The sequence below is a fragment of the Ciconia boyciana genome, chromosome 8, assembly GCF_034638445.1.
Source record: "Ciconia boyciana chromosome 8, ASM3463844v1, whole genome shotgun sequence".
In the NCBI taxonomy this organism is placed as follows: Eukaryota; Metazoa; Chordata; class Aves; order Ciconiiformes; family Ciconiidae; genus Ciconia; species Ciconia boyciana.
In genome coordinates, this window is record NC_132941.1 from 3,858,824 (window position 1) to 3,879,430 (window position 20,607).

Below are 20,607 nucleotides of genomic sequence, written 5' to 3' on the forward strand. Positions count from 1 at the left end.
ACAGGAGGGGGTTGTCCAGGGACATGCAGGGGGATGCAGGGGGTGCCCAGGGAACAGCACCAGGACATGCAGGGGGATGCAGGGAGAGGCAGGGGTGTGCGGGGGGGTCCGGGGAGCAGCACCGCTGCATGCAGGGGATGCGGGGGGTACAGGACGTTGTCCGGCGGCACGTAGGGGGATGCAGGGGAATGCAGGGGTTGTCCGGGGGGCTGCACCGAGGCACGCAGGGGGCATGCAGAGGTGTAACGAGGGGTTTCCGGGGAGCAGTTACCGGGACATGCAGGGGGGATGCAGGGGGTTGTCCGAGGACGTGCGGGGGCTGTCCGGGAAGCAGTACCGGGTACGCAGGGGGCTGCAGCGGGCTGGAGGGCGGGCAGGAGGGATGCCGGCAGGAGGGCTGCCGGCGGCAGGCAGGGGGCGCAGGGGGTGCCCGGGAGCCGCCCCGTCCGCCGGGCGCCCGTTTTCCCGGCGCTGCCGCCCGGCCGGGCCCTCCCCGCCGCCTCCGCCTGCCCCCCCCCGGAGCATCCCCCCCCCCCCGCCGGGCTCCGGGGCCGCTTTAAAAGGCGCAGCTCCCCGCTCCGCCCAGCTCGGCACCGCGGAGCGCACCATGCCCGCCGCAGCCGGCCCCGGCCCGGGGAGCGCGGCCGCCCCGCCGCCCGCCCGCCTCTGCCTGCTGGCCCTGGCGCTGCCGCTGGCGCTGACCGGGCGCGGGGCCGCGGCCGGGCCCTCCCGCTCCGTCTACACCAACCACTGGGCCGTGCGGGTGCGGGGGGGGCCCGCCGAGGCCGCCCGCCTCGCCGCCGCCTACGGGTACATCAGCCTGGGGCAGGTAAGGTGCCGGGGTCCCGGGAGCGGGGGCTCGCACCGGGAGCCTGCGGCGAGGGTGCCGGGGCCGCGGAGCTGTGGTGCGGGGGTCCCGGGAGCGGAGAGGTGCGGAGGTCCCGGGGGGGGGCTGCCGCGGGTTCCGGCCCCGGGAGCCTGCGGGGAGCTGCCGGGGGTCTCGCACCGCGAGTCCTGGCACCGGGAAGCTGCCGGGGGTCCCGCGGCCAGGGAGCTGCCGGGGGTCCCGGGAGCGGGAGACGGGCCCCTCCAGCCCCCCGGAGCGGTGGGGCTGAGGGCGGTGCCGCGGTGCTGGCGGAGCGCTCTGGCCCCGGGGGGCGGCCGGGCAGCCCCGGCCCCGCTCCCCGCCATCCCCGGCCCCGGCCGAGCCGGGCGGCCGCTCCTCGGGGTGCCCTCGCCCCGCACAGCCCGCTCCCGCACCGCGGGGGGATTGCACAAGTTCCTCCCATCCCGGAAAGTTACATCTGTGGATTTGACAAACTTTGGACTCTCTGGCCCGGGTTTATCGGAGATTTTGGGAACACGAGGAACTTTTTCTTTCAATCCCCTTCAGCGCACGGATGGCTTAGAGGCGACTTTCATTACGGCAGCTCCTTTTCCTCTCAATTTCTTCATCCTCTCTATAAATCCAGATGTGGGCTGGTGTCCTCGGCGTTTCCTCCGGAGTTTATCGCCGTCCGTGCCGCCCGGCTGCTCGGCGCTTTTCTGGCTGGGCGGCACTTCAGGTTGTCTTCCTGCCCAAGGTGTCTCCTGCACTATAAATTATAACCTTGCTTTATATCGCAACCCTGCTTTTAAGTATAATTAAAGTCACAGGGTGCTGCATAAACAAATTTGCGGGGGCGGGGGGGGGAGAGGCTGAATCGGGGCCACTGGCTCCTGCACTGGTGTCCGTGACCTCCCGTGGGGGACAACCCCTCGCGTCCCACCCTCCATCCCCTACCTGCTGTGCTCCGCTCTTTCCCCGCCAAGGAGAAAATAATTTATATTTTTCAAATGCCTCTATCACAGGGCCGGGTGAATGCGGTTGTGCAACCCAAAGGGCTTTTCGGTGTTTATCCCTGTTCAGCCAGAGAATATCTTGATTGAGGTTCTCACTCTCGTGATTTGCATCAGCCTAACGTCAGCTCCTGGTTCGGGGTTTTGCTGTGTCCTTTCCCCGCTGGAGCATCTGCTCTCCCCGGCATCCTGGCTTTCCCGAGCTTGTCCCTGTGACACCGGAGGCGTTTGGCCCATGGGCGCGACATGGCCCCGCCAGAGCATCCCTTCCTCCCCCCCCCCGAGGCCTTCCCTGGGGCAGCCCGGCGCAGGCTGGAGAGCAAGGGAAATATTTCTGTGGTTGCATCAGGGTGTTCCTGGCTCCCGCCTTTTCCGCGGATGCTGGGAGCTCGTGCACCGCTGGGGCTTCCCCAGCTGCTCTCAACGCCTTGCCTTCAGCTCTCTGGCCTCCCCAGACTTCTCCCACAGGGGTTCCTCCAGGGCGAAACCCCGAGGAACTGCTTTCCCTGCGTGCATGTGCTCACAGGTGACATTTGCTGCGTCGTGCTCGGGGTTCACGGTGTGCTGAGCCCCGCGGGGGCCTGGGTGTCCCCAGCTTCCCCCGCTGCATCCTCTGCTTACAGAGCTGCTGGGGACGGCATGAGATACGTCCTCCTGGGGGGCCTGATCCTGTGCAAAACCTGCTGGAAAACCCTGCCAAGGGCATATCACCCTGCCCGGGGAGATGTTTGCATGGAGGCAAGTGGTGGAGTCCAACACGGTGAGGGAGGAGGAGAGGTGACGGTCACGGAGGTGGCCTAGCTGGGTGCAAGGGAGGCTCAGCTGGGCTGGTGACCTCTTTTCCTCCGAGACGCAATCCTGGGGGCTCCTGGCTGGGAAGGGCATCGCTGGGGTTTGCACACACAGGTGTCTGCCCTGTGTCCGAGCTGGGTCCCTGCATGTTCCTATGCCCCACCCCCGCACACCAAGACACCTTAAATCCTTCTGGGTCACAGGAGTGACATTTCCCTTGGGGAATCATTTGCATCAACTTCTGTTTAAATGAAGCAAACAATTAAACAAAAGGAAAAGCTTTTACACCCACAAACGCCTGCTCATTCCTCCCCGCCAGTCTTTGTTCGCCGCGCTGTGCTGGGGCGAGCCGGGACAGGCCCTGGCCGAGGGCGCTGTGAGGGCTGTGCAGTGCCGGTGCCCCGGGCAGTGCCTCCACTGCCATCCCGGGGGTGGTGACAAGCCTGTTCCTATCCCCGTAACAGGATTTATATGATTTTTTTCCTTGTGCGGTGTCCAATGCAGTAAGTTTTGGGAGGGCTCGCACATGCTCAGCAGTCTCACCTGCGGTGCAGGAGGCGGGCAGGATTCATTTTGGGCTGGAACTGGAGCTTTCCTGGATTCCTGTCATCTGGGGGATGCTGGAACAATGGTGTCCTCGCAGCCCTGGGCTCGGTCCTTACTGGGCTGAATCTGGCTGTGACCATCTAAGAACGACATTCCCGAAGGCAGGAGCTCAGCGGCTGGAGCCCTTGTCCCCGATGGGGACAGGTCGTGTCCCCAGGAGGGGAGCGCGCACAGCCTCCCCAGCCGGATCCGTCCTCCTGGAGGACCCCAGCGCCGATGCAGCTGCATTTTGCAGAAATGGGATGGTTTGGGTGAGATGCTGGAAGACTTTGCTGTGATGGGGGGGAAGGAATGGGCTTGGAAATGCCCTGACGGGTTCTAGTGCTTCCCTCAGTGGTGCCAGCTCCCAAAAAGCTCTCTTTTGCCATGTCTTGTTAGCTACAAGTGATCTTGAACCTGCTCAAAATACTAATGGCTGTTAATGAGGCAGGGCAGGCGCTGGGCTCGTCTCTGCCTGGCAATGCATGGGGGCAGCTGGGTGCTGCTGCAGGAGCATCTCCTGGGTGCTTCTCCCTGCCCTGGTGCCTCTTGCAGGGTGCGTGCAGATGGCACTGGGATTTAGGGGAAAAGGAGATTGGGAGATAAGCCAAACCCCTTGCAATCGTACCTCTTTTTAACACTGTTAAGAACTGTATTTGTAGAGTAATTCCTGTTGGCAAGGACCCCTGGAGGTCTCTGGTCCACCCCCCCCTTAACTTTGAGGCTAAAGCAGGCTACACAGAGCCTCAGCCGGGTGCTCCCCGTCCTCAAGCATCCTTGAAGCTCTCCAAGGATGGAGATCCCACCACCTCCCCAGGCCCGTATGTTACCGCCCTACACAAAGAATTACTGTCTTTATACCCAAGTAAGATTTCTCCCCTTACTTGTTGTCTCTCATCCTTTTGCTGTGTGTCTCCATCTCTCTCGAACCATCTGGGTCCCATCAGGGCCATGAGTAGCTCCTTCAGCTTCAAACCGTTCCCCGTTTGGCTGGATGACATTGGCAAGTGTGTGGTTTTTTGGAAGCAGAGCCATCGACACCCTCGGCATAGTGATGACGGCTTTGCAGGGTGCAAAGCGTGTTCACATTGCTTCTGGCTTGCTCCAGCTGCAGCCCAGCTGAGCTGGGCAGCACCAGCCAGGGCTTTCTCTGCCTCGATTAACAGAGGGGAAGAAAACCGCCTCATTTTTGTTGAGGTACAAATTCAAGTTGCCTCAAAAAATCTCGAGTTTCCTCTGAAACTTCAGCCCCAAACTGCAAATCAATTGGGAAAATTAAAATCGACCCTTGTGGAAATGAGAACCTCCCATGCACACTCTTGGCAGAAGGTAGATGTCCAAAAAAATCAAGGTTGATAGTTGTAAATGTGCTTGGGGAGGGAACGAGCATGTCTGGAGCTGCTCAGCTTGGTATCCTGGACTTTGGGTGAGTGGGCTTTGTAACTGCAGTTGGTGGCAACCTGGACTATCTCCTCTGCGGTGGAGCTGGGACCTTTCAGTGTGGGCAGCTGTCTTCTGGCTGGTCAGGAGCTGATGGGTATGCTTGCTTATCTAGGTAGCCAGGAAAGATCAGCCCTTGGTAAAGTCCTGCTACGTGCCTCTTGGGTGCTCCACTGCGTTTTCCAGCCGCTGGTTGTGGCCGCAGGGCTGTGGCCTCGCTGGTGCTGTACGCAGGAGAAAACCCAACTCTCCTGGGCGTCTCCTATCCCCAGGGGTGGCATTGTGGAGCCCTCACTGAGCTGACGGACCTCAAGGAGGAGAACAAATACTTTGCCATTTAAAAAAAACAGGCATTTTTAAATTTTTCTCCTTAGAGTACCTGAGGTGGAAGGGGGCTTCTGGAGGTCACTGGGTCTAACCTCTGCTCAGAACGGGTCTAACTCTGCTAACCTCTGCCGACTTTCAAGTTAGCCCCAACATGAGAAGGTTTTTCTTATTTTTCCTCCCATAAATCCCAGGAGGATAAAGAACCTGGGGCACAGGATGCTTCTCCTGCTGCTCTGGCCATGTATCCCCAGAGCCTCGGGGTCTCATCTCCCTCCCCGTCCTCTTGCTGATTTGCATCGCGTGGTAATTTCGCATTTATTTCCAAAAAGCCCCGTGCCCGTTCCGGTGGGGAACAGAAGCACTTCTTCAGCTGATGCTTGTTTATAGAGCGTGATCCTGTTATGACGAGTGCCGAAGGGACCGGAGATGAGAATAAACTGAATATTATAAACCTGCAAACTGCAGGCTGAGCTGGCAGACGCGGAGCTGAACCACCCGGGCTGCGGGATCGGGATTTCCAGGCAGAGTGAGCAAGAGGCAGGGTGGCCTGGCACAAAGTTTCCCTAAAATATGGGGAGGTTGGAGCATCCTCCTTCCCTTTCCTAAGTAAGAGTGGATTTGAGGAATGGGTTTTAAAAGCCAGATGCGGATTGCAATGAGCAACCGCTTTGCATGTAGATGTTAAAGAAAATGCACGGCTATGCTGTAAAGCAAAGAAAAAGGTGGTGGTGGTGGTGGGGAGGGAGGGTTTAAAGGAACTTGAGTGGAAACAAATTACAAAAATCACACTAACGGCAGTAAAGTCGGTGAAATGACATTCTGGCATAAAAGGCAGAGCAAAACTAATTAAATATTTAATGCTCGTACGAGGCACTGGCACATCTCAAGGTATTAAGTGTGATAGAGATGTAGGTAGTTGTCATCATCTGCTTCAGCATCTGGTCCGGACAAACCTGTTTGCTTCCCCCCTGTCCTGTTGCAGCCAGCCCTGGTCTGGCCCCGGGGTCATCACCCTGGCCCCTGGGTCACCCGTGGCCTCAGGGATGTCACCCCAGCTCCTGGGTCGCAGATGGGGGCTTGTAGCATGGCTCGCCCTGGTCCTGTGAGCCAGGCACAGGGACTGAAGCATCCAGCTCCTGGCCATGGAACAGGTTTTTGGGGAAAGAAATCCAACCTCAGGGAAAAGGGAATTTATAGCAGAGGCCCAATTTGTACCAAAATTGTGTGACCTGGGAGCCGCATGCCGGTGAGTGCAGCTTTTGGGTCATTTCTATCCCTACGGCTGTGAATCCCCATGGGATGCTTGTCACGCAGCGCCTGGCCAAGATCGCCCGGCTCGTTGTGTAGCCCTGGGGACTTTATCTGTGCTTTTGGGATGGAAGAAGAGGAGTCGCAGCATCTCAGCTGCCAGGATGAGAGGGCTGGAGGCAGCGCAGCCATCTCGGGGCTTGGCAGGGTGGCATGGCTGGCATGGTGTTTTCCTGCAAATGCGGGACATTTCAGAAAGGAAAAAAAGGGCAAAAACTTTTAAAAGAGGAGTGTGGGGCTTCCCTGAGCTGAAGGGAGCCAGTGGGGCTGCCTTTCCCAGCTCGCCTTTGCTCCCGGGCTGCGCGTACTGCTGGGGAGGGACTCTAGGCTGGGGCATGTGTTATACATCTCTTAGGAGGGACGGCTGGTTTGCTTGGAGATTTTTTTTTTTTTTTTGACTCCTCCTGCTGCTGTCCCTGACGCCAGGCTAAGCACATTTATATCCCGCGCTTCCCAGGAACATCCCAGGGCTAGCAGGGATCGCATCCACCTCTCCTTATGGGGCTGTTCTTGCTGCCGGGGCGAAGCCGGAGCATCGGGTGGGGAAAAGCAGCACGATGAGGCACAGCTCTCCTGGCTCTGCCGCAGCTGCTGAGCTCATTTTTAGCTCATTATTTCTGCTTGGGAGCTGATGGAAGGCAGTTTGCAAAGATACATTTAATGAGTGAAAATTCATAAAAATGTTTTCCGGGCTCTGTTGTGCTGGTGCAGCGTCCGGCCACCAGCGCTGTTTGCCACAATGGTGGCACTGGGGTTAGTGCCAGCATCCTGCACCCCCTCCCTGAACCCTGGCTTTGCCAGGAAGCTTTGTGGATGCTGCCAGCACTGAAATGGGGGCTGACCATGAGAAAACCTCATTTTAAAAAAAAAAAAAACAACCTTTTTTTTTTTTTTTCAGATTGGGAGCTTGGAAAACTACTACCACTTTTACCACAGCAAGACGTTTAAGCGCTCGACACTGAGCAGCCGGGGACCGCACAACTTCCTCCGCATGGACCCCAAGGTACGGGGCCGGACAGCCTGGGGTCCCCCGGCCTCTGTGGGGTCGGCGGGATGGGGGTCCCCATTTCCCCCAGAGCAGCCTGCTGGCTTGGTCTGGGTCAAGCGTGAACCCAAGCATCTTGCGATGATATGTTATCCTTGAACCGCAGCCCTGTGCACGCACGGGGTGACTCATTGGACATGGGTACGTCGATCGGTGATGAAAAATACTTAGAGGTGACTAAACGCTAACATCTGCCTGAAAGCCAGGAGGAAGAAAAGGGGGGGAAAAAAGCCTTCCAGGATAGAAAGGCTGTTGCATGCTCGGGGTGTTGATCCAGTTGCCACAACACTTGCTGCCTCAATGGTTGCTATGTGTGAAATCCTTGGCAATAGCTCTGCATTGCTTTTTCCTAGAGCAAGCATCTGAAGGGATTTTCAGCGCAGCTGAATTGACAAAAGTAATGGGGGGGGGGGGGAGAAGGCAAGGAGGGACAGGCGGGACCTGGGTGAGCTGGGCTGGGGGTGGCAGGGAAGGGCTGCAGCTCTGCCTTGGCTTTCCTCCTCCCTGAACTCCATCCAGCACCCGAGCCCTGTGAGATGCTGCTTCTGCAGAGCAGGGAAAGGGTTAATGTGTGGGGAGGGTCTGTTTTTTGGGGAAAGGGTGAAATAAATGCAGAAAAAACCATTGCAATGAAGGTACACATGCTACAGCGAGCTGCTGGTGCTTGCACCAGTGCCTGGCCACCCTTGGGATGCTCCTGGCCACCCTTGGGATGCTCCCAACTCCCAAGACATTTCCAACCCATTCAGCACGGCACATCCCATCCGCATCTCTCCAGACCCACACAGCAACCCTGCTTTCCCTAGCCAGCCAGCCAGCTTTCCAGAGAGATTTGCTGTTAAATATTTGGACAGGGTCTGTAGCACATTTCTGAGGAGGCGCACGCGTGGCTGCTGCCCCGCAGCGGCATTGCTGGCGGGGAAAACCACAGCGAGGGGAGCATGGATGCCCTGGAAGTGTGCTGGGCTCTAATTAAAGCTGTTTGCCTGCGGGGAGGTGTGCAGGCATCCCAGCAAATGATGAATTCAGCTCTGCAATTGAAATACTTCCATTTAAATGAGTCTAGTTATAATGCAAACCAAATCAGTTGGCTTTTAGTCTTATTAACATTTACCTTACCTTGCTCTATGGACTGCAAGATACAGCAGTTAGCTCCTGTTCTCTTAATCCTTCGCTATCACTCAGAGTTCAAGACCTCTTGGCATATGTTGTCTCCCCCTTTCCCATGCGCATTTGCAAGTCATTTTTGGAGATGTCTCGGCATTTGAACGGCAGCGGCTTAGCATGTGCGGCACAGGAAAACATCACCACGAGGCAAGAGGAAATGCGAGCTGGAATAGCAAAGATGGAAACAAATCTTGCAGAAATCCCGAAGAATCAGCAAGTTCAATCATTTGCAGATGTTGGGTGGTTCGTGCCTTCCAGGGGCTATTGTTTCCAGCATCATTATTTATTGGTTTGCTCTGCCGTGGGGGTGAGTGGTACGAGGGCTGGGCATCACCCGGGGTCCTGGTCCCCACGGGACCACGCTGCAGCCGAGCTCGCCTCTTGCCCCAAGAGACCCCCGCAGCTGGTGGCTGCTCCATTTGAGGCTGATATGAACCAAGTGACATGGCAAGCGATTGAAGGGGAGGAGAGATGTCGCAAATCCAGCAATTTTGAGGGCAGGTCGTGGTGGCGAGAGTCAGAGGCATGGAGGTGCAAGGGGATGCAGAACGGGGTCATGCCATGCTGTGCCACCCCTCGTATGGGCTCATCTTGCAGCTCTCATGGCTGTAAACTTTCCCAGCTCGCTGGGAAAGTTGGTCCTCGCAGTGCTTGAGCCTTCAGCCTCGCTGCTCCGGTCTCTTAATCCTCATCGGAGGATGTCATGGCCTCAGTCCCTGTGCCTCTGGCCACGTACCATAGCAAAATCAACCCCACCTAAATTATTTCTGCCATGCTTTATGGCGAACATGTGCTGGAGCCATCTGTTTTGTCCTGGATCTCCACTTTTAATTCCTGCGCATCCACTGGAATAAGTCAAGCTATTGCTTTTGAGGAGTTGCATCCTCGCCTGTGCTGGTTATCGTGTTTGGTGGAGCTACCCTGGGTGGCTGGATCCGGGCATCACCCACTGAAAATCGCAAAGTAAGGGGGAACATAAAAAGCTGCCCCTCTTGTTTCCAGCAAGGGCGAAGGGTTCGGCTTGGTGATACCTGTGCCTCCTCGCAGGGTCCTTTGGTGCCACTCACGGTCGCCTTGTTATTGCTAATTAGGGTTTGCAGGGGTAGAGCAGTGACCCCCCAGGCTCAGGACTGTGTTGTAACAGTTTTGGCCATTTCTAGTAGCAAAAAAAGACTTCTTTTTTTTTTTTTTAAATTTCCGAGAAGCTTCCCCCCCCGCCCCCCCCCAGATGAGTGATGGAAGTCGATCCAAGTTTCACAAGCCGCAGGAGCTGTTGCAGGGATGCCCTGGGCTCCTTCCCGCTCACCCGTTGTCTTCCCACGCCAGCCACATTGATGTAGCAACCCCCCCTTGAAATCAATGCCGTTAAACTGCTGATTTCTCTGTGTCCACACAAGACCTCTCCATTGACTCCCAGCCGGCAGCACTGGGGTCGATCAGGAGCGTGTTTAAGACGAAGACATCCCCGCGAGCCACCGCAGCTCCTGGCAAAACCCCGCGAAATCCCACATCTTCCCGTTGTTCCTGCATCCAGCAAAGCCGCAGGGAAAGGCGAGAGCTGTGGCTTGGGCAGCAAGACCCATGGTAATGCTGCCAGAGAGTGCTGCTTTAAGGAGAAAAGCCGGGTATTTGGGCCATATCCTCTATTTAATGTATTTATTTTTTTTTTAACTAGACCACAAAGTTGTATTTTTGCTTCCAATGCTTAAATCCATCGTCGTATAAGCAAAGCAGCATGCTGTTGTCAGCCAAGGCAGCATGGAAACTCATTTTTCTATGAAATATATTTTTTTTTCCTTTCAACAGTTTTTTTTTTTTAAATATATATGTTTAAAAACCAAGCTCTAGGCTGGAAACTGTCGAGTTTCTGATATGCACAGCTCCCCATCCACCTCCATCCAAGTCAGAAAGCTATAAACCATGCAAGGAGAACTTGGTTCAGCTGACAGTTTCACATAAATGAGCCCAACAAAAACTTGCAATTTGGATTTTTATTCTTTTCATTACAAAACCTTAGTCACAAGTATAGCGTCATCCCCACGAGCACCTCTGCCGTGCCCAAAAGACCCTGAGCCGTCGGGAAGAAAGTATCCGGCGAGGAGGGATGTGCCGCAGAGCCCTCCCAGCTCATCGGCTGGTGCCTCCCTTCTCCCAGCATGAGCACGTGTAAAGATTTGGTCTATAAATTATTTTTACAACCTATTTTCAATAAACCTGGGTTTCATCTCCATGCTGAAGGCAGGAGAGCCCTTTTTGTGGGCAATAAAGGGTCTGGGGGGGGAAACGCTCGCCAGGGATGGGATGCGGCTTCTCCCAAACCGGCACCTAAGGCAGCTCCTGCCGCAGCGACACAGGCAAGCACTGGCGTTTCCCAATCCTGGCCTTTTCCGGCTCATTTCCCGTTTGATCTCTTCACATGTCATGCCCCACTGAAAAGCAAACAAATGTCAGAGCGGTCGGCCCCGAGGCCATCTCGCCCGCAGGCAGTGCCAAAAACGCCTCTCTAGAGCCAGCCCCATCCCCCGAGACCTGCCATGGCCATGTGTGGTCGTCCCGTATTTTTGAGAAACGCGTGTTGTGCTTGAGTAAAGCCCCCAGTTTTATTATTTTATCAGGAGGAGAGGAACTCGAAGGATGAGCAGCCCTGGAGCTGGGTGGTGAAGTCTCGGGGCTGAGCTGCGGCTGCTGCCTCCCAGCCAGGGGAATGATCAGCCCCAAAATTAAGCCAAGCACCTGAGTCCTCTCCAACACTTTGACTAAATGCTTAAATATGTGGTTCGTCTCCAGTGGGACTTCAGCGCGTGCTTCAGGGCTTCGTTAAGCCGGCGGGGTTTAGGCACGTGCTTGGAGGCGACGTTATTTATGCTCGAGGGTTTTGCTGCACCAGGAGAGGAATCTGGTCCTTGGCTCGGAGACTGCAAAGAGCTGAGCTTGCCCTGTCCGTCTGTCCATCCATCCTTTATTCCCCCAAAATGAAGCCACTATCTCCGCAGCAGCCCTGCCAAAGGAGCCGGGGGGTTTGCCGATGTGTGGGGTGCCGTTGGGATGGGTCCAGGCTGCGGTTTGCACGGCTTCCGCAGCCCGCGGCCCGTTTTGGCAGGTGATGCCGGGCTCCGTGCCCAGGGCCGATGCTGACCCACAGCTCTGCCTGCAGGTGGACTGGCTGCAGCAGCAGGAGGTGAAGCGGCGGGTGAAGAGGCAGGTCCGAGGCGAGCCGCACGCCCTGCCCTTCAACGACCCGGTGTGGCCCAACATGTGGTACCTGGTGGGTATCTGCCCTCCGCCGCGCCGCGTGGAACCCGCTGCTTTACAGGGGGGGTAATTTATTTTTAATCAAACGCATCGTCAATCTTTGCTCAGCCCAGCCAGTAACGAAACACCTTACTATCAGTGAATGCCCTTGGCACCAGGATTTTAAAATTGTGAATGAATACATGAGAGAGTCTAGTTTTAAGTGTTTCACCATCATGAGCAGCTCCTCGTTATGGTCGGCGCAGTGAAGGCTTGGGAGCCGCGTGGCTGCAGCACCCATGCATTTTCCCCATCCAAGAGCTGCAACCATCTATTTGCAATATCATTTTTCTCCTGCCTGCTTCATCGATCTGTATTTGACAGGGAAATTCATTGAAAATTAAGTGCAGAAAGGAAACGAGCACTTCAAAACCAAAGAGCCCGCAGTATTTGAAATGGAAGAGGAAAAGAATAATAGGGAGATAGTGTTGCCTGGATTAACTGCTGCTGGATGGCTTTGATCAGTGGAGTAAAGTTATAACAAATCTACAAGTTATATGGCAGGGGGTGGGACATAAATATATTTTCTGGTTGATTAAATGGGCTCCCCGCCTGGCTGCTCGCTTAGATGGGCTGAAATGGGGTTGCAGCCTTTTTGCAGCTTGTGCTTGCTGTGTTTCCCCCCCGTAGCACTGCGGCGATAAAAGCAGTCGCTGCAGGTCGGAGATGAACGTCCTGGCAGCCTGGCAGAGGGGCTACACCGGCAAAAACGTGGTGGTCACCATCCTCGATGACGGCATAGAGAGGAACCACCCTGACCTCCTGCAAAACTATGTGAGCTGGGGGATGGCCGGGCTGGGGCTGGTCCTCGCGGTGAATTGATTTATGGAGAATTTCAGTGTATAAACACAGTTTAAGTCTGTGCATTGGCAGATTAGAAGAAAAGGGTTTTTTTTAAAAAAAATCTCGAGATGTTTTTAAGAAGGAAACGAGGTTTTTAGGCAAGAGGGTTTGGGGGAAACTCCCTTTGCAGCTGTCTGGGAAGCGGCCGCCTCCCTCCGGCTCGCCAGGGCAGAGCCAAAAACCTGCATGAACCCACTCAGCCCCAGCTCAAACCCCATCTGGCCGGGCTGGGGGGGACGGTGCTGGACCCAGCAGGATTTGGGCTTTGGAGGAGCTGTCTCCAGTGAGAGCAGGATGTTTCCCCCTGGGCAGCCATCTCTCAGCAGGGGCTGCAGCCCAAAACTATTTGTCTTGAGCAAATAGTCAGAAACTAAGTGGAAAATGGCATTTACTGCCCAGCTGGCTGCAGGCAAAGCGGGACCGCACCGCTGCCGAGGCCGCTTTGTCCCACGCTGTGCTGGTAAATCAAATCTAATGGTGGCAACATGTTTTCAGGACCCTCTTGCAAGCTATGATGTCAACGGGAACGACCACGACCCAACTCCGCGCTACGATGCCAGCAATGAGAATAAGTACGTGATGCTAATTGCCGTGGAGCCGGTGTCTGCGTGGCCGGGGTGTGCCGGGGTCCCCGGGGCTGGGTGTCCCCCCCGGGGTGTCTTCCAGGTCTGTGGCCTTTCCCATTCCCCAGCGCTGCAGAGGACGCTGCGTTACGGGCTTTGCACAGCGTCGTTGCATTTAATGCAAATCCAACCTGTGGCAACCACGCTAATTGCTAACGAACCCTCCAGCCATCGAACGATGGCACTGCTGGGGGGGGGGGTGGTGGTGGTCCTCGCCGTGGTCAGGGATTAAACCACATGAGTCGGGCTGGGTGGCTTAGATGTCAAAACTTGGATGTGCTTTCTGGGCTTCGGTTAAAGTGGGACGGGCACGTGGTGGCACGTGTGGAAAGGAAACGGGAATGCAAAGAGCAGAGTGCGTTTAGGTGCAAGATGCAAAGAGGAAACTGCATCTAGGTGCAAGATGCAAAGAGCAAATTACATCTAGGTGCAAGATGCAAAGAGCAGCAAAAAGCAGATTGCATCTAGGTGCAAAATGCAAAGAGCAAATTGCTTTCTGCGTTAGTTTCCTCCATCCCCCAGCCCTTGCTGTGGGTTTTGGGTAAGGGCTTGGGGCACTTTCTTCCACCACTCTGGCCTCAGGGCCAGTTTCTGGGTGCTGGGTGAGGGTAGCCGGAGGGATCCTTCACCACGGGACGTCGGCTCATGGGGGCTTTCTCTTCGCAGGCACGGCACTCGCTGCGCAGGGGAAGTGGCGGCAGCGGCGAACAACTCATACTGCATCGTGGGCATTGCCTACAACGCGCGCATCGGAGGTGAGGCTGGCACCTGCCTGCGGCTTCCCTGCCCTTCGCCGTCCCCACGAGGGACGGTGGCCGCCCTGGACGTGCCGATGGGCTCCCGGGGCGGGTGGTGGGATGCTGTTCTCCCAGATATTGCCAGGAGAGAGTCTCCTCCTTGGTGCCCTGGCTGCAGGGAGCCCTGGGGGGACTTGGGGGAGGATGGGTGACACTGGGTGCAGGGGACCCCTGGCTCCATGTATTTTGGGGTGGAAACCTGCTTGGGCTGCATCCTCGCCGTGAGGATGCACATGGATCAAGGATGTGGTGGCTTCACTCCAAAAGTTCACAGCTGCTCTCCGTGGGGGCTGGCCTTTTTGGGGTGGCCGCATTCGCTACGGTCGGCAGCGCCGGTTTAGCTTCAGAGCTGAAATTGCTCATTTGTGAGGTTTATGTCTGCAGATGAGCCGCTCGGAGGGCGGGGGTCTGGGGAGACCTCCAAAATACCCTTGTGGGGAAAACACCAAGGAGGTGGGGGGCCAGGGCTGCTTGGGTGGGGGGATCTTTGCACAGTCCCTCAAATAACACGATGCGTAGGAAGCAAATGAATCTTTATCACCAAATTGGATCCTGATGGTAATTAGCATCACAGAGCTCATTTGCATTAGTGTAGCTGGTTTTGGAGGCTGATCTGAGCCAGGGCTGGCCAGCCCGGGCTGTTACAGCACCCGCTGGGGAGACGGAGGTGTCGGGGCGGGGTAGGAGTGCGGTGTCCCCTCTGCACAGCTGGTGGGACCGTGTAGGGGACAAATGCCTGGAGCCGGGTCCTCATCGGGGCTTTTAGCCCTCTCCCTGGCACAGCTGGAATGGGAGAGGGGCTTTTGCTCAAGGGGACTGCGACCCCTTCTACCACCCCACGGGGGGAGACGTCACCATCAGGAGCATGGACCCATGGGTGGATTTGGGGCTTAATTCCTTCTCTCAGCTTGTTCATCCTGGCCATGCAAGAAGCAGCTTTCATTAGGGTTGTGTCTGCACGGGAGTGGTGCCCGCAGGGAGTCCTGCTCCTGGCCAAGTGCCGTCAGCAGTTCCCTGTGCCGGGAAAATCCCCTGGGTGAAGAAATAACCCCGGGGAGGGCGAATGGGTGAGTGGCAGGGGCTGTAAAGGCTGCGGCATGTCATCCCATCCCATCCCATCCCATCCGCTGTTCCTCCGGCACATAGGATGGCTTCTTGCCTCTAAACCCAGCTCAAAGCATGCACCACGCAGCAGCAGAGCAAGGCAAAGCTCCCCGGGGGGTTTAAGGCAGTTTTGCACCTTGCAGGATCAGGCCATTGCCTTCATGCTCCTTTTCAAGCCCGTTTCTCTGCAGCAGCCGTGGAGACAAGCGTTACTTGTTGACTTTATAACGACCTATGGATCCCATTTTAATTTGCTTCCTTTAATGAGTGCCTTGCCTTGAGGGTGTGCTGGGGAGGCATCGATCGATGTGAGGCACCTGGCAGAGGGTAGGAGCTGTGGGCTTCCCACAATGTGAACAGGCAAAGGGGAAAAATAAAGTCTGTAGCCATATCAAGTTTGGGATCATGGAGGAAAATGCGCTATAGCTGCAGTGAGAGTGATTTTAGATGGATTACACAAATAAAGCAGCGATTAATGAGCACAACTTGTTGGGGAAGCCTATTTGTCACACTTGGAGAGCAACCATCTAATTTTACTGGCTGCTCTTCAGCGCTCTTGCGTTGCTTTTCATTTGCTCCGGGCAAAATACATTGCTGCTCAAGAAACAAAACAGGGTCCTGCCATTCCTCCTCCTCCTCCTTTCACCTCTCCTCGAATGCTCACTTCGGAGGCCGGTATTGCTCCCTGCGTGGCAAAGAGCTCATTTATTTTACAGCATCCTTGCCTGCTCCCTCCTGTCCCCCCTTATTTAACTGGAGGGTCCCCGCATCATGGGTGGTTGACGCTGGGCTGGCTTTGGGCTGGCTTTGAGTTGGCTTTGGGCTGACTCTGGGCTGGCTTTGGGCTGGCTTTGGGCTGGCTTTGGGCTGACTCTGGGCTGACTCTGGGCTGGCTTTGGGCTGACTCTGGGCTGGCTTTGGGCTGACTCTGGGGGCTGACTCTGGGCTGGCTTTGGGCTGTCTTTGAGTTGGCTTTGGGCTGACTCTGGGCTCGCTTTGGGCTGTCTTTGAGTTGGCTTTGGGCTGACTCTGGGCTGGCTTTGGGCTGGCTTTGGGCTGACTCTGGGCTGACTCTGGGCTGGCTTTGGGCTGGCTTTGAGTTGGCTTTGGGCTGACTCTGGGCTGGCTTTGGGATGGCTTTGAGTTGGCTTTGAGTTGGCTTTGGGCTGACTCTGGGTTGACTCTGGGTTGACTCTGGGTTGGCTTTGAGGTGTTTTGGGTTGACTTTGACCTGACTTTGAGCTAACTTTGGGCTGCCTTGGGGCTCGCTGATGAACGTGCCCACATTTAGCAAGCACAAAAAACTGTCCCTCGGCTGGTTTTGCTTGCTGTGCTGCAGCCGAGCGTGGCTCGGACACCGGGCTTGTCTTTTTGCCCCTTCTCCTCATGTTTTCTTGTTAACATGACAAAGAGGGGAAGTGTCTGGGAACTACTCTGCTCCCTCATTTTGTATTTCTAAACTTGTTTTTCGCTGGTAGGGGACAGCGTCGAAAAGAGATATTTGAGTTGACTGGTGTCCAGAGCGCAGCTGCAGCTGTAACGACATCTGCCTGCATTTGTTTGCTTTAAGAAAAAATACATGTAGAAAGGGAAATGCATTTTTATAAACCGGACTCTCCCTGGCTGGCAAAATACAATGCTGAAATTTCCAGCACCTCCTTTCCTGCAAGGGCTGTTTCTGGGCATCCCTTTCGGGTGCCTGGCACCCTCTGCCCGCCGTGCGGAGGGGGCAATCCGGCAGGGAAAGGGTGATGGGCAGCGGAGGGGGTTGTAACCCTCATATTGCAGCAGTTGGAGGCTGGGGATGTGCTGCAATCCCCCAGACGGTCCTGCTGTGGCTGGTGGGCTCTGCCTGCAAACCACCCCGGCCGGCACCCGCCGGCATTCCCGGCTGGAAGTGAGGTTATCCCAGGCAGCAGCAGCATCGTCCCATCACGGGTTGGGGTCCTGACTGATTTCGGCCGTGCAAACAGCAGCGTGGGGCTTCTCCTGGGGCTTCTCCCTCTCCTGGGCACCGCTGGCATCAGCCGGGCAGCGATGGGTTTCGGGGACGGTCACAGTTGTCCCCACTCGTGGGGAGAGGCTTCATCCCGCCGGCGTGCCTGAAGCTGGGGGGCCGTGAGTGTTTGGGAAACACCAATATCTTCCAGGTGGAGAAATGAGTTAATTAATGAGCTGATTAATTAAAAGGGGGGGGGAAAAAGTTTTTAGCAGGGGGATTTTGCTGCCAGGGAGTGCGGCACCGCTCCCACCGCCTGATCCCCGCCAACGGAGGGGAAGCGAATTTTAACCCTCCCCTCTCCATCACTTGCCATGAAGCCAGCAACATAGAAAACTTTCCAAAATAGCTCCCCAGATTCCCACTGCCGGGCTTGTTAGTGTGCGGGGCCGCGGGTTGAAGCTATTCCAGGCGCGCCTGAGCCGTGCGGTTTCTGCCACCGTTAACAAAGCCCTTTGATTGCAATCCTCGCACTTTCATCCAAGCCATTAAGCCCTAATGTCTGATGTTTTTGTGCTTTTAGGCATTCGTATGTTAGATGGCGATGTAACAGATGTTGTTGAAGCGAAGTCGCTTGGCATCAGACCCGATTACATTGACATTTACAGCGCGAGCTGGGGGCCAGATGATGATGGGAAGACAGTTGATGGACCTGGTCTATTGGCCAAACAGGCTTTTGAGCATGGCATTAAAAAGGTGTGGATCCCACAGCGCCCAGACGCGCTCGCCCTCCTCCTCCTGCCCCGTGGGGAACGCGTGCCGGGGCCGCGGCCGGCCCGGGGTCCGGCGTGGGGACGGGCGGCTCGGCCCCCCGAGGCGATGCCAACGTTAGGGCTGGGGTGGGGGGGTGAATCATCTCTAATTTTTCCTAGTTTTCCCCGGCGTCCCTAAGAGCTCCGGTGGATTTTGCGGCTGAGGGCGGTGACGGCGGGAGGTGCCCGGCGATGGCGCGGCGCCGGCGGGACCCCTCAGCATGGCTGGCCCCGGCGGGAGCATCCGGCAGCGCCGGCCGCCAGGCAGAGCCCCGGCAGAGCAGGCAGGCCCCAGGTTGAGTTGCGAAGCTCTGCCGGGCTGAGAAACCCAAAGCGGTTCTTGGGGGGGAGACTTTGCACCTCAAAACGTCCCCCCGGGTGCTGGCGCGGAGGGATGCGGCCACCCCCTGGCATCTCCATCCCCCCTCCCTCACCCTCCCCTGACCCCGGGTATCCTCTCCTGGGGGTCTCCATCACATTAAGCATTTCCCTGGTTTTCCACCCAGAACGAGTGACTGTGTCGTGGCTGGGGCGGACATGGGTGCCGCCACAGGACCCGGCCGCAGGGGCGCAGGAAAAATTCAGATTATTGTCCCTGAAGTCCTCCAGCGAGAGGGGCTCAGCTGGCATCACGCATGATTGACAGCTGTCAATCCCTGCTGGGGATGCCCTGGCCTTCCCGCGCCCCCTCTCTTTTTGGTCGCTTTTAAAAAATGCCCAATATTGGCTAAAAGCGCCGGGGAAAAGACCTTTCTTGGCAGCTCGGTGGGTGCTGCGGGTAAGCGTCAGAGCGGCTCGGGGCTGTGCAGCGGGTGTCCCCGGGTGCTTCGGTGACTTGAGGGTTGGGGTTTTGCCCCCGGCTGCCCTGACCTGGGCTTTGAAACCTCCCCACTTCACTCCCTGCCTCCCCTCCTGCCTCTGCTGCCTCTTCTTGCAGCGTGCCGGGATCCAAGGCAGCTGCAGGCTGGGGCGATGCAGCCTGCCTGTTATCTAAAAATAGGGTGGAGTGTTTTTCCCACTATTTACTTGATTTCCTGCCGGGGCGGTGAGCCTGCCGAGGAATCCATTGAAGTGCTGGGGAGTTCACGCCGTGTAAATATGGGGGAACAAGCTGCTTTTTAGACCTTATTTTTCCATGCAGGAGCAAATGGGCGGCAGCAGGGTACGTGCCCAGCACGGCCCTGCCGTTTCGGGATGCTTGCTTCTGTCTCCCAGGGGACATCAATGCCCCCACTGCTACCCGTGTTTGCAGCACCCACTATCCCGCGTGCGCAGCTCTTAATTGCCAACTTCTTCTCCTTAAATAATGAGGAAAGCCGCAAGCGGATAGTTAGCCACCACCTTTAGCCCAAGCAAACAGCTGTAACCAAGTTATAAATCCTTAAAATTGAGTTTTTAATGGAAACATTAAAATAACCTTTATCTATTAGCAATAGGACTGCGCTGGGGTAATTTATCATCTTGTTTCTCGCTCCTCCAGCCACACCTTATTAGTTCCCGAGCTAACGAGGGGATATTTATCCTGGGCTCTCATGGAGTGCCATTGGGCAAACACCCAAGCCCCAGCAGCGCTGCAGAAGTGGGGAGATGCTGTGCATCCTGCATCTGACCAAGGCACTGCTGGGGTGAGCCGGATCATCGCCAGCCTTGGCCAGGGGGGGATTCCCTGCTTTAAATGATGCCTGGATCCAGGTTTTATAGCAGCCAGGAGGGCCTTGTCAGGGTGGCGTTGGCTTAGGAGGATGGCAAATAAAGAATTTGGGTGTTTGTGGTCTGCTTGTGGAAATCTTGGTAGTTGTCTGTTTGCGAGCAAAGGGAAAGTGTGGTTTTTTTCCAATCCAAGGGAGTTGCGATACACAGTGAGCTCTCGCTCCGCTGGGAAACGCTGTCGGGTGTTAGATGTGCATTGCTGTAGTGTCGTTTATGTGCCTGTTCATGTCCTCATGCAACTGTGCTGGCTCCAAACCTGCTTTCCTCTGGTGCAGCCCTGCTGGCATGCCGGGGATGCGGGTTTGGACCCGGACTGAGCAGCCTTTCTCAGCACCCACGGCTGCGATGCTCGGGGTGCGGGATGCAAGGGAGGTCTGGGCTCCCCGTCTGTTTATCCCAATCGAAATCATTGCTATGTCTCCACATGCCTTCGGCAATCGGTGCCTGGTTTTGTTCCTCCAGTTAGTGATTTAGGAAAGCCTGGGTTGCATGCAGCAGGGCTGGTCCTTGGAGATGGGTGGATTTTTGTGTTGGAGAGCTGGATGGTTGCTGCCTGCGCCGAGCATGTGGGCTGGGATGCTGCCGCCTCGGAGATCCAGGAAACCCTGGAAAGCGGGACTGGAGATGCCAGCAGCAGGCTTGGTGGGCTGGTGAGCTGGGTCAAGCTCTCCGTGATGTGGGGCAGAGCAATAATTCCCTTTGCAATCACACTTTTTCTTGCAGAGCTCCAAACAGCTCTATTAATCTTTGCTAGGGAAATATCCACCCAGTTTGGCTGGGAGGCAGCCCAGATAATGAAAACTTTCATAAAGTAAGGAAAGAGCCTGACTTAGCCTGTGCATCCAGAGGCAGGGTCAGCTCAGACAGCCTCTGCCCCAGGAGGAGGGCGAGACAGGTAATAAACCATCCCTCTCCCCCCAGCACTTAAACCCCACAATAAATCCCAGTGAATTCCTCTGGAGCAAAGCTTCTTTTTTTTTTTTTT

The 20,607-nt window shown here is 56.3% G+C and overlaps 1 protein-coding gene across 1 annotated transcript in view; it reads left to right on the forward strand.

Annotated features, from left to right (window-relative positions):
* Positions 1 to 596: 596 nt before the first annotated feature.
* The window catches only part of PCSK6 (proprotein convertase subtilisin/kexin type 6), a 37,325-nt gene continuing 17,314 nt past the window's right edge, over positions 597 to 20,607 (forward strand). The window contains exons 1-7 of the mRNA XM_072871135.1: positions 597 to 829; positions 7,190 to 7,294; positions 11,658 to 11,768; positions 12,425 to 12,568; positions 13,133 to 13,209; positions 13,927 to 14,015; positions 17,684 to 17,856. Of these exons, the coding sequence (XP_072727236.1) occupies positions 608 to 829; positions 7,190 to 7,294; positions 11,658 to 11,768; positions 12,425 to 12,568; positions 13,133 to 13,209; positions 13,927 to 14,015; positions 17,684 to 17,856 (921 nt within the window). The 5' untranslated portion in view covers positions 597 to 607. The remainder of the gene's footprint in view (positions 830 to 7,189; positions 7,295 to 11,657; positions 11,769 to 12,424; positions 12,569 to 13,132; positions 13,210 to 13,926; positions 14,016 to 17,683; positions 17,857 to 20,607) is intronic.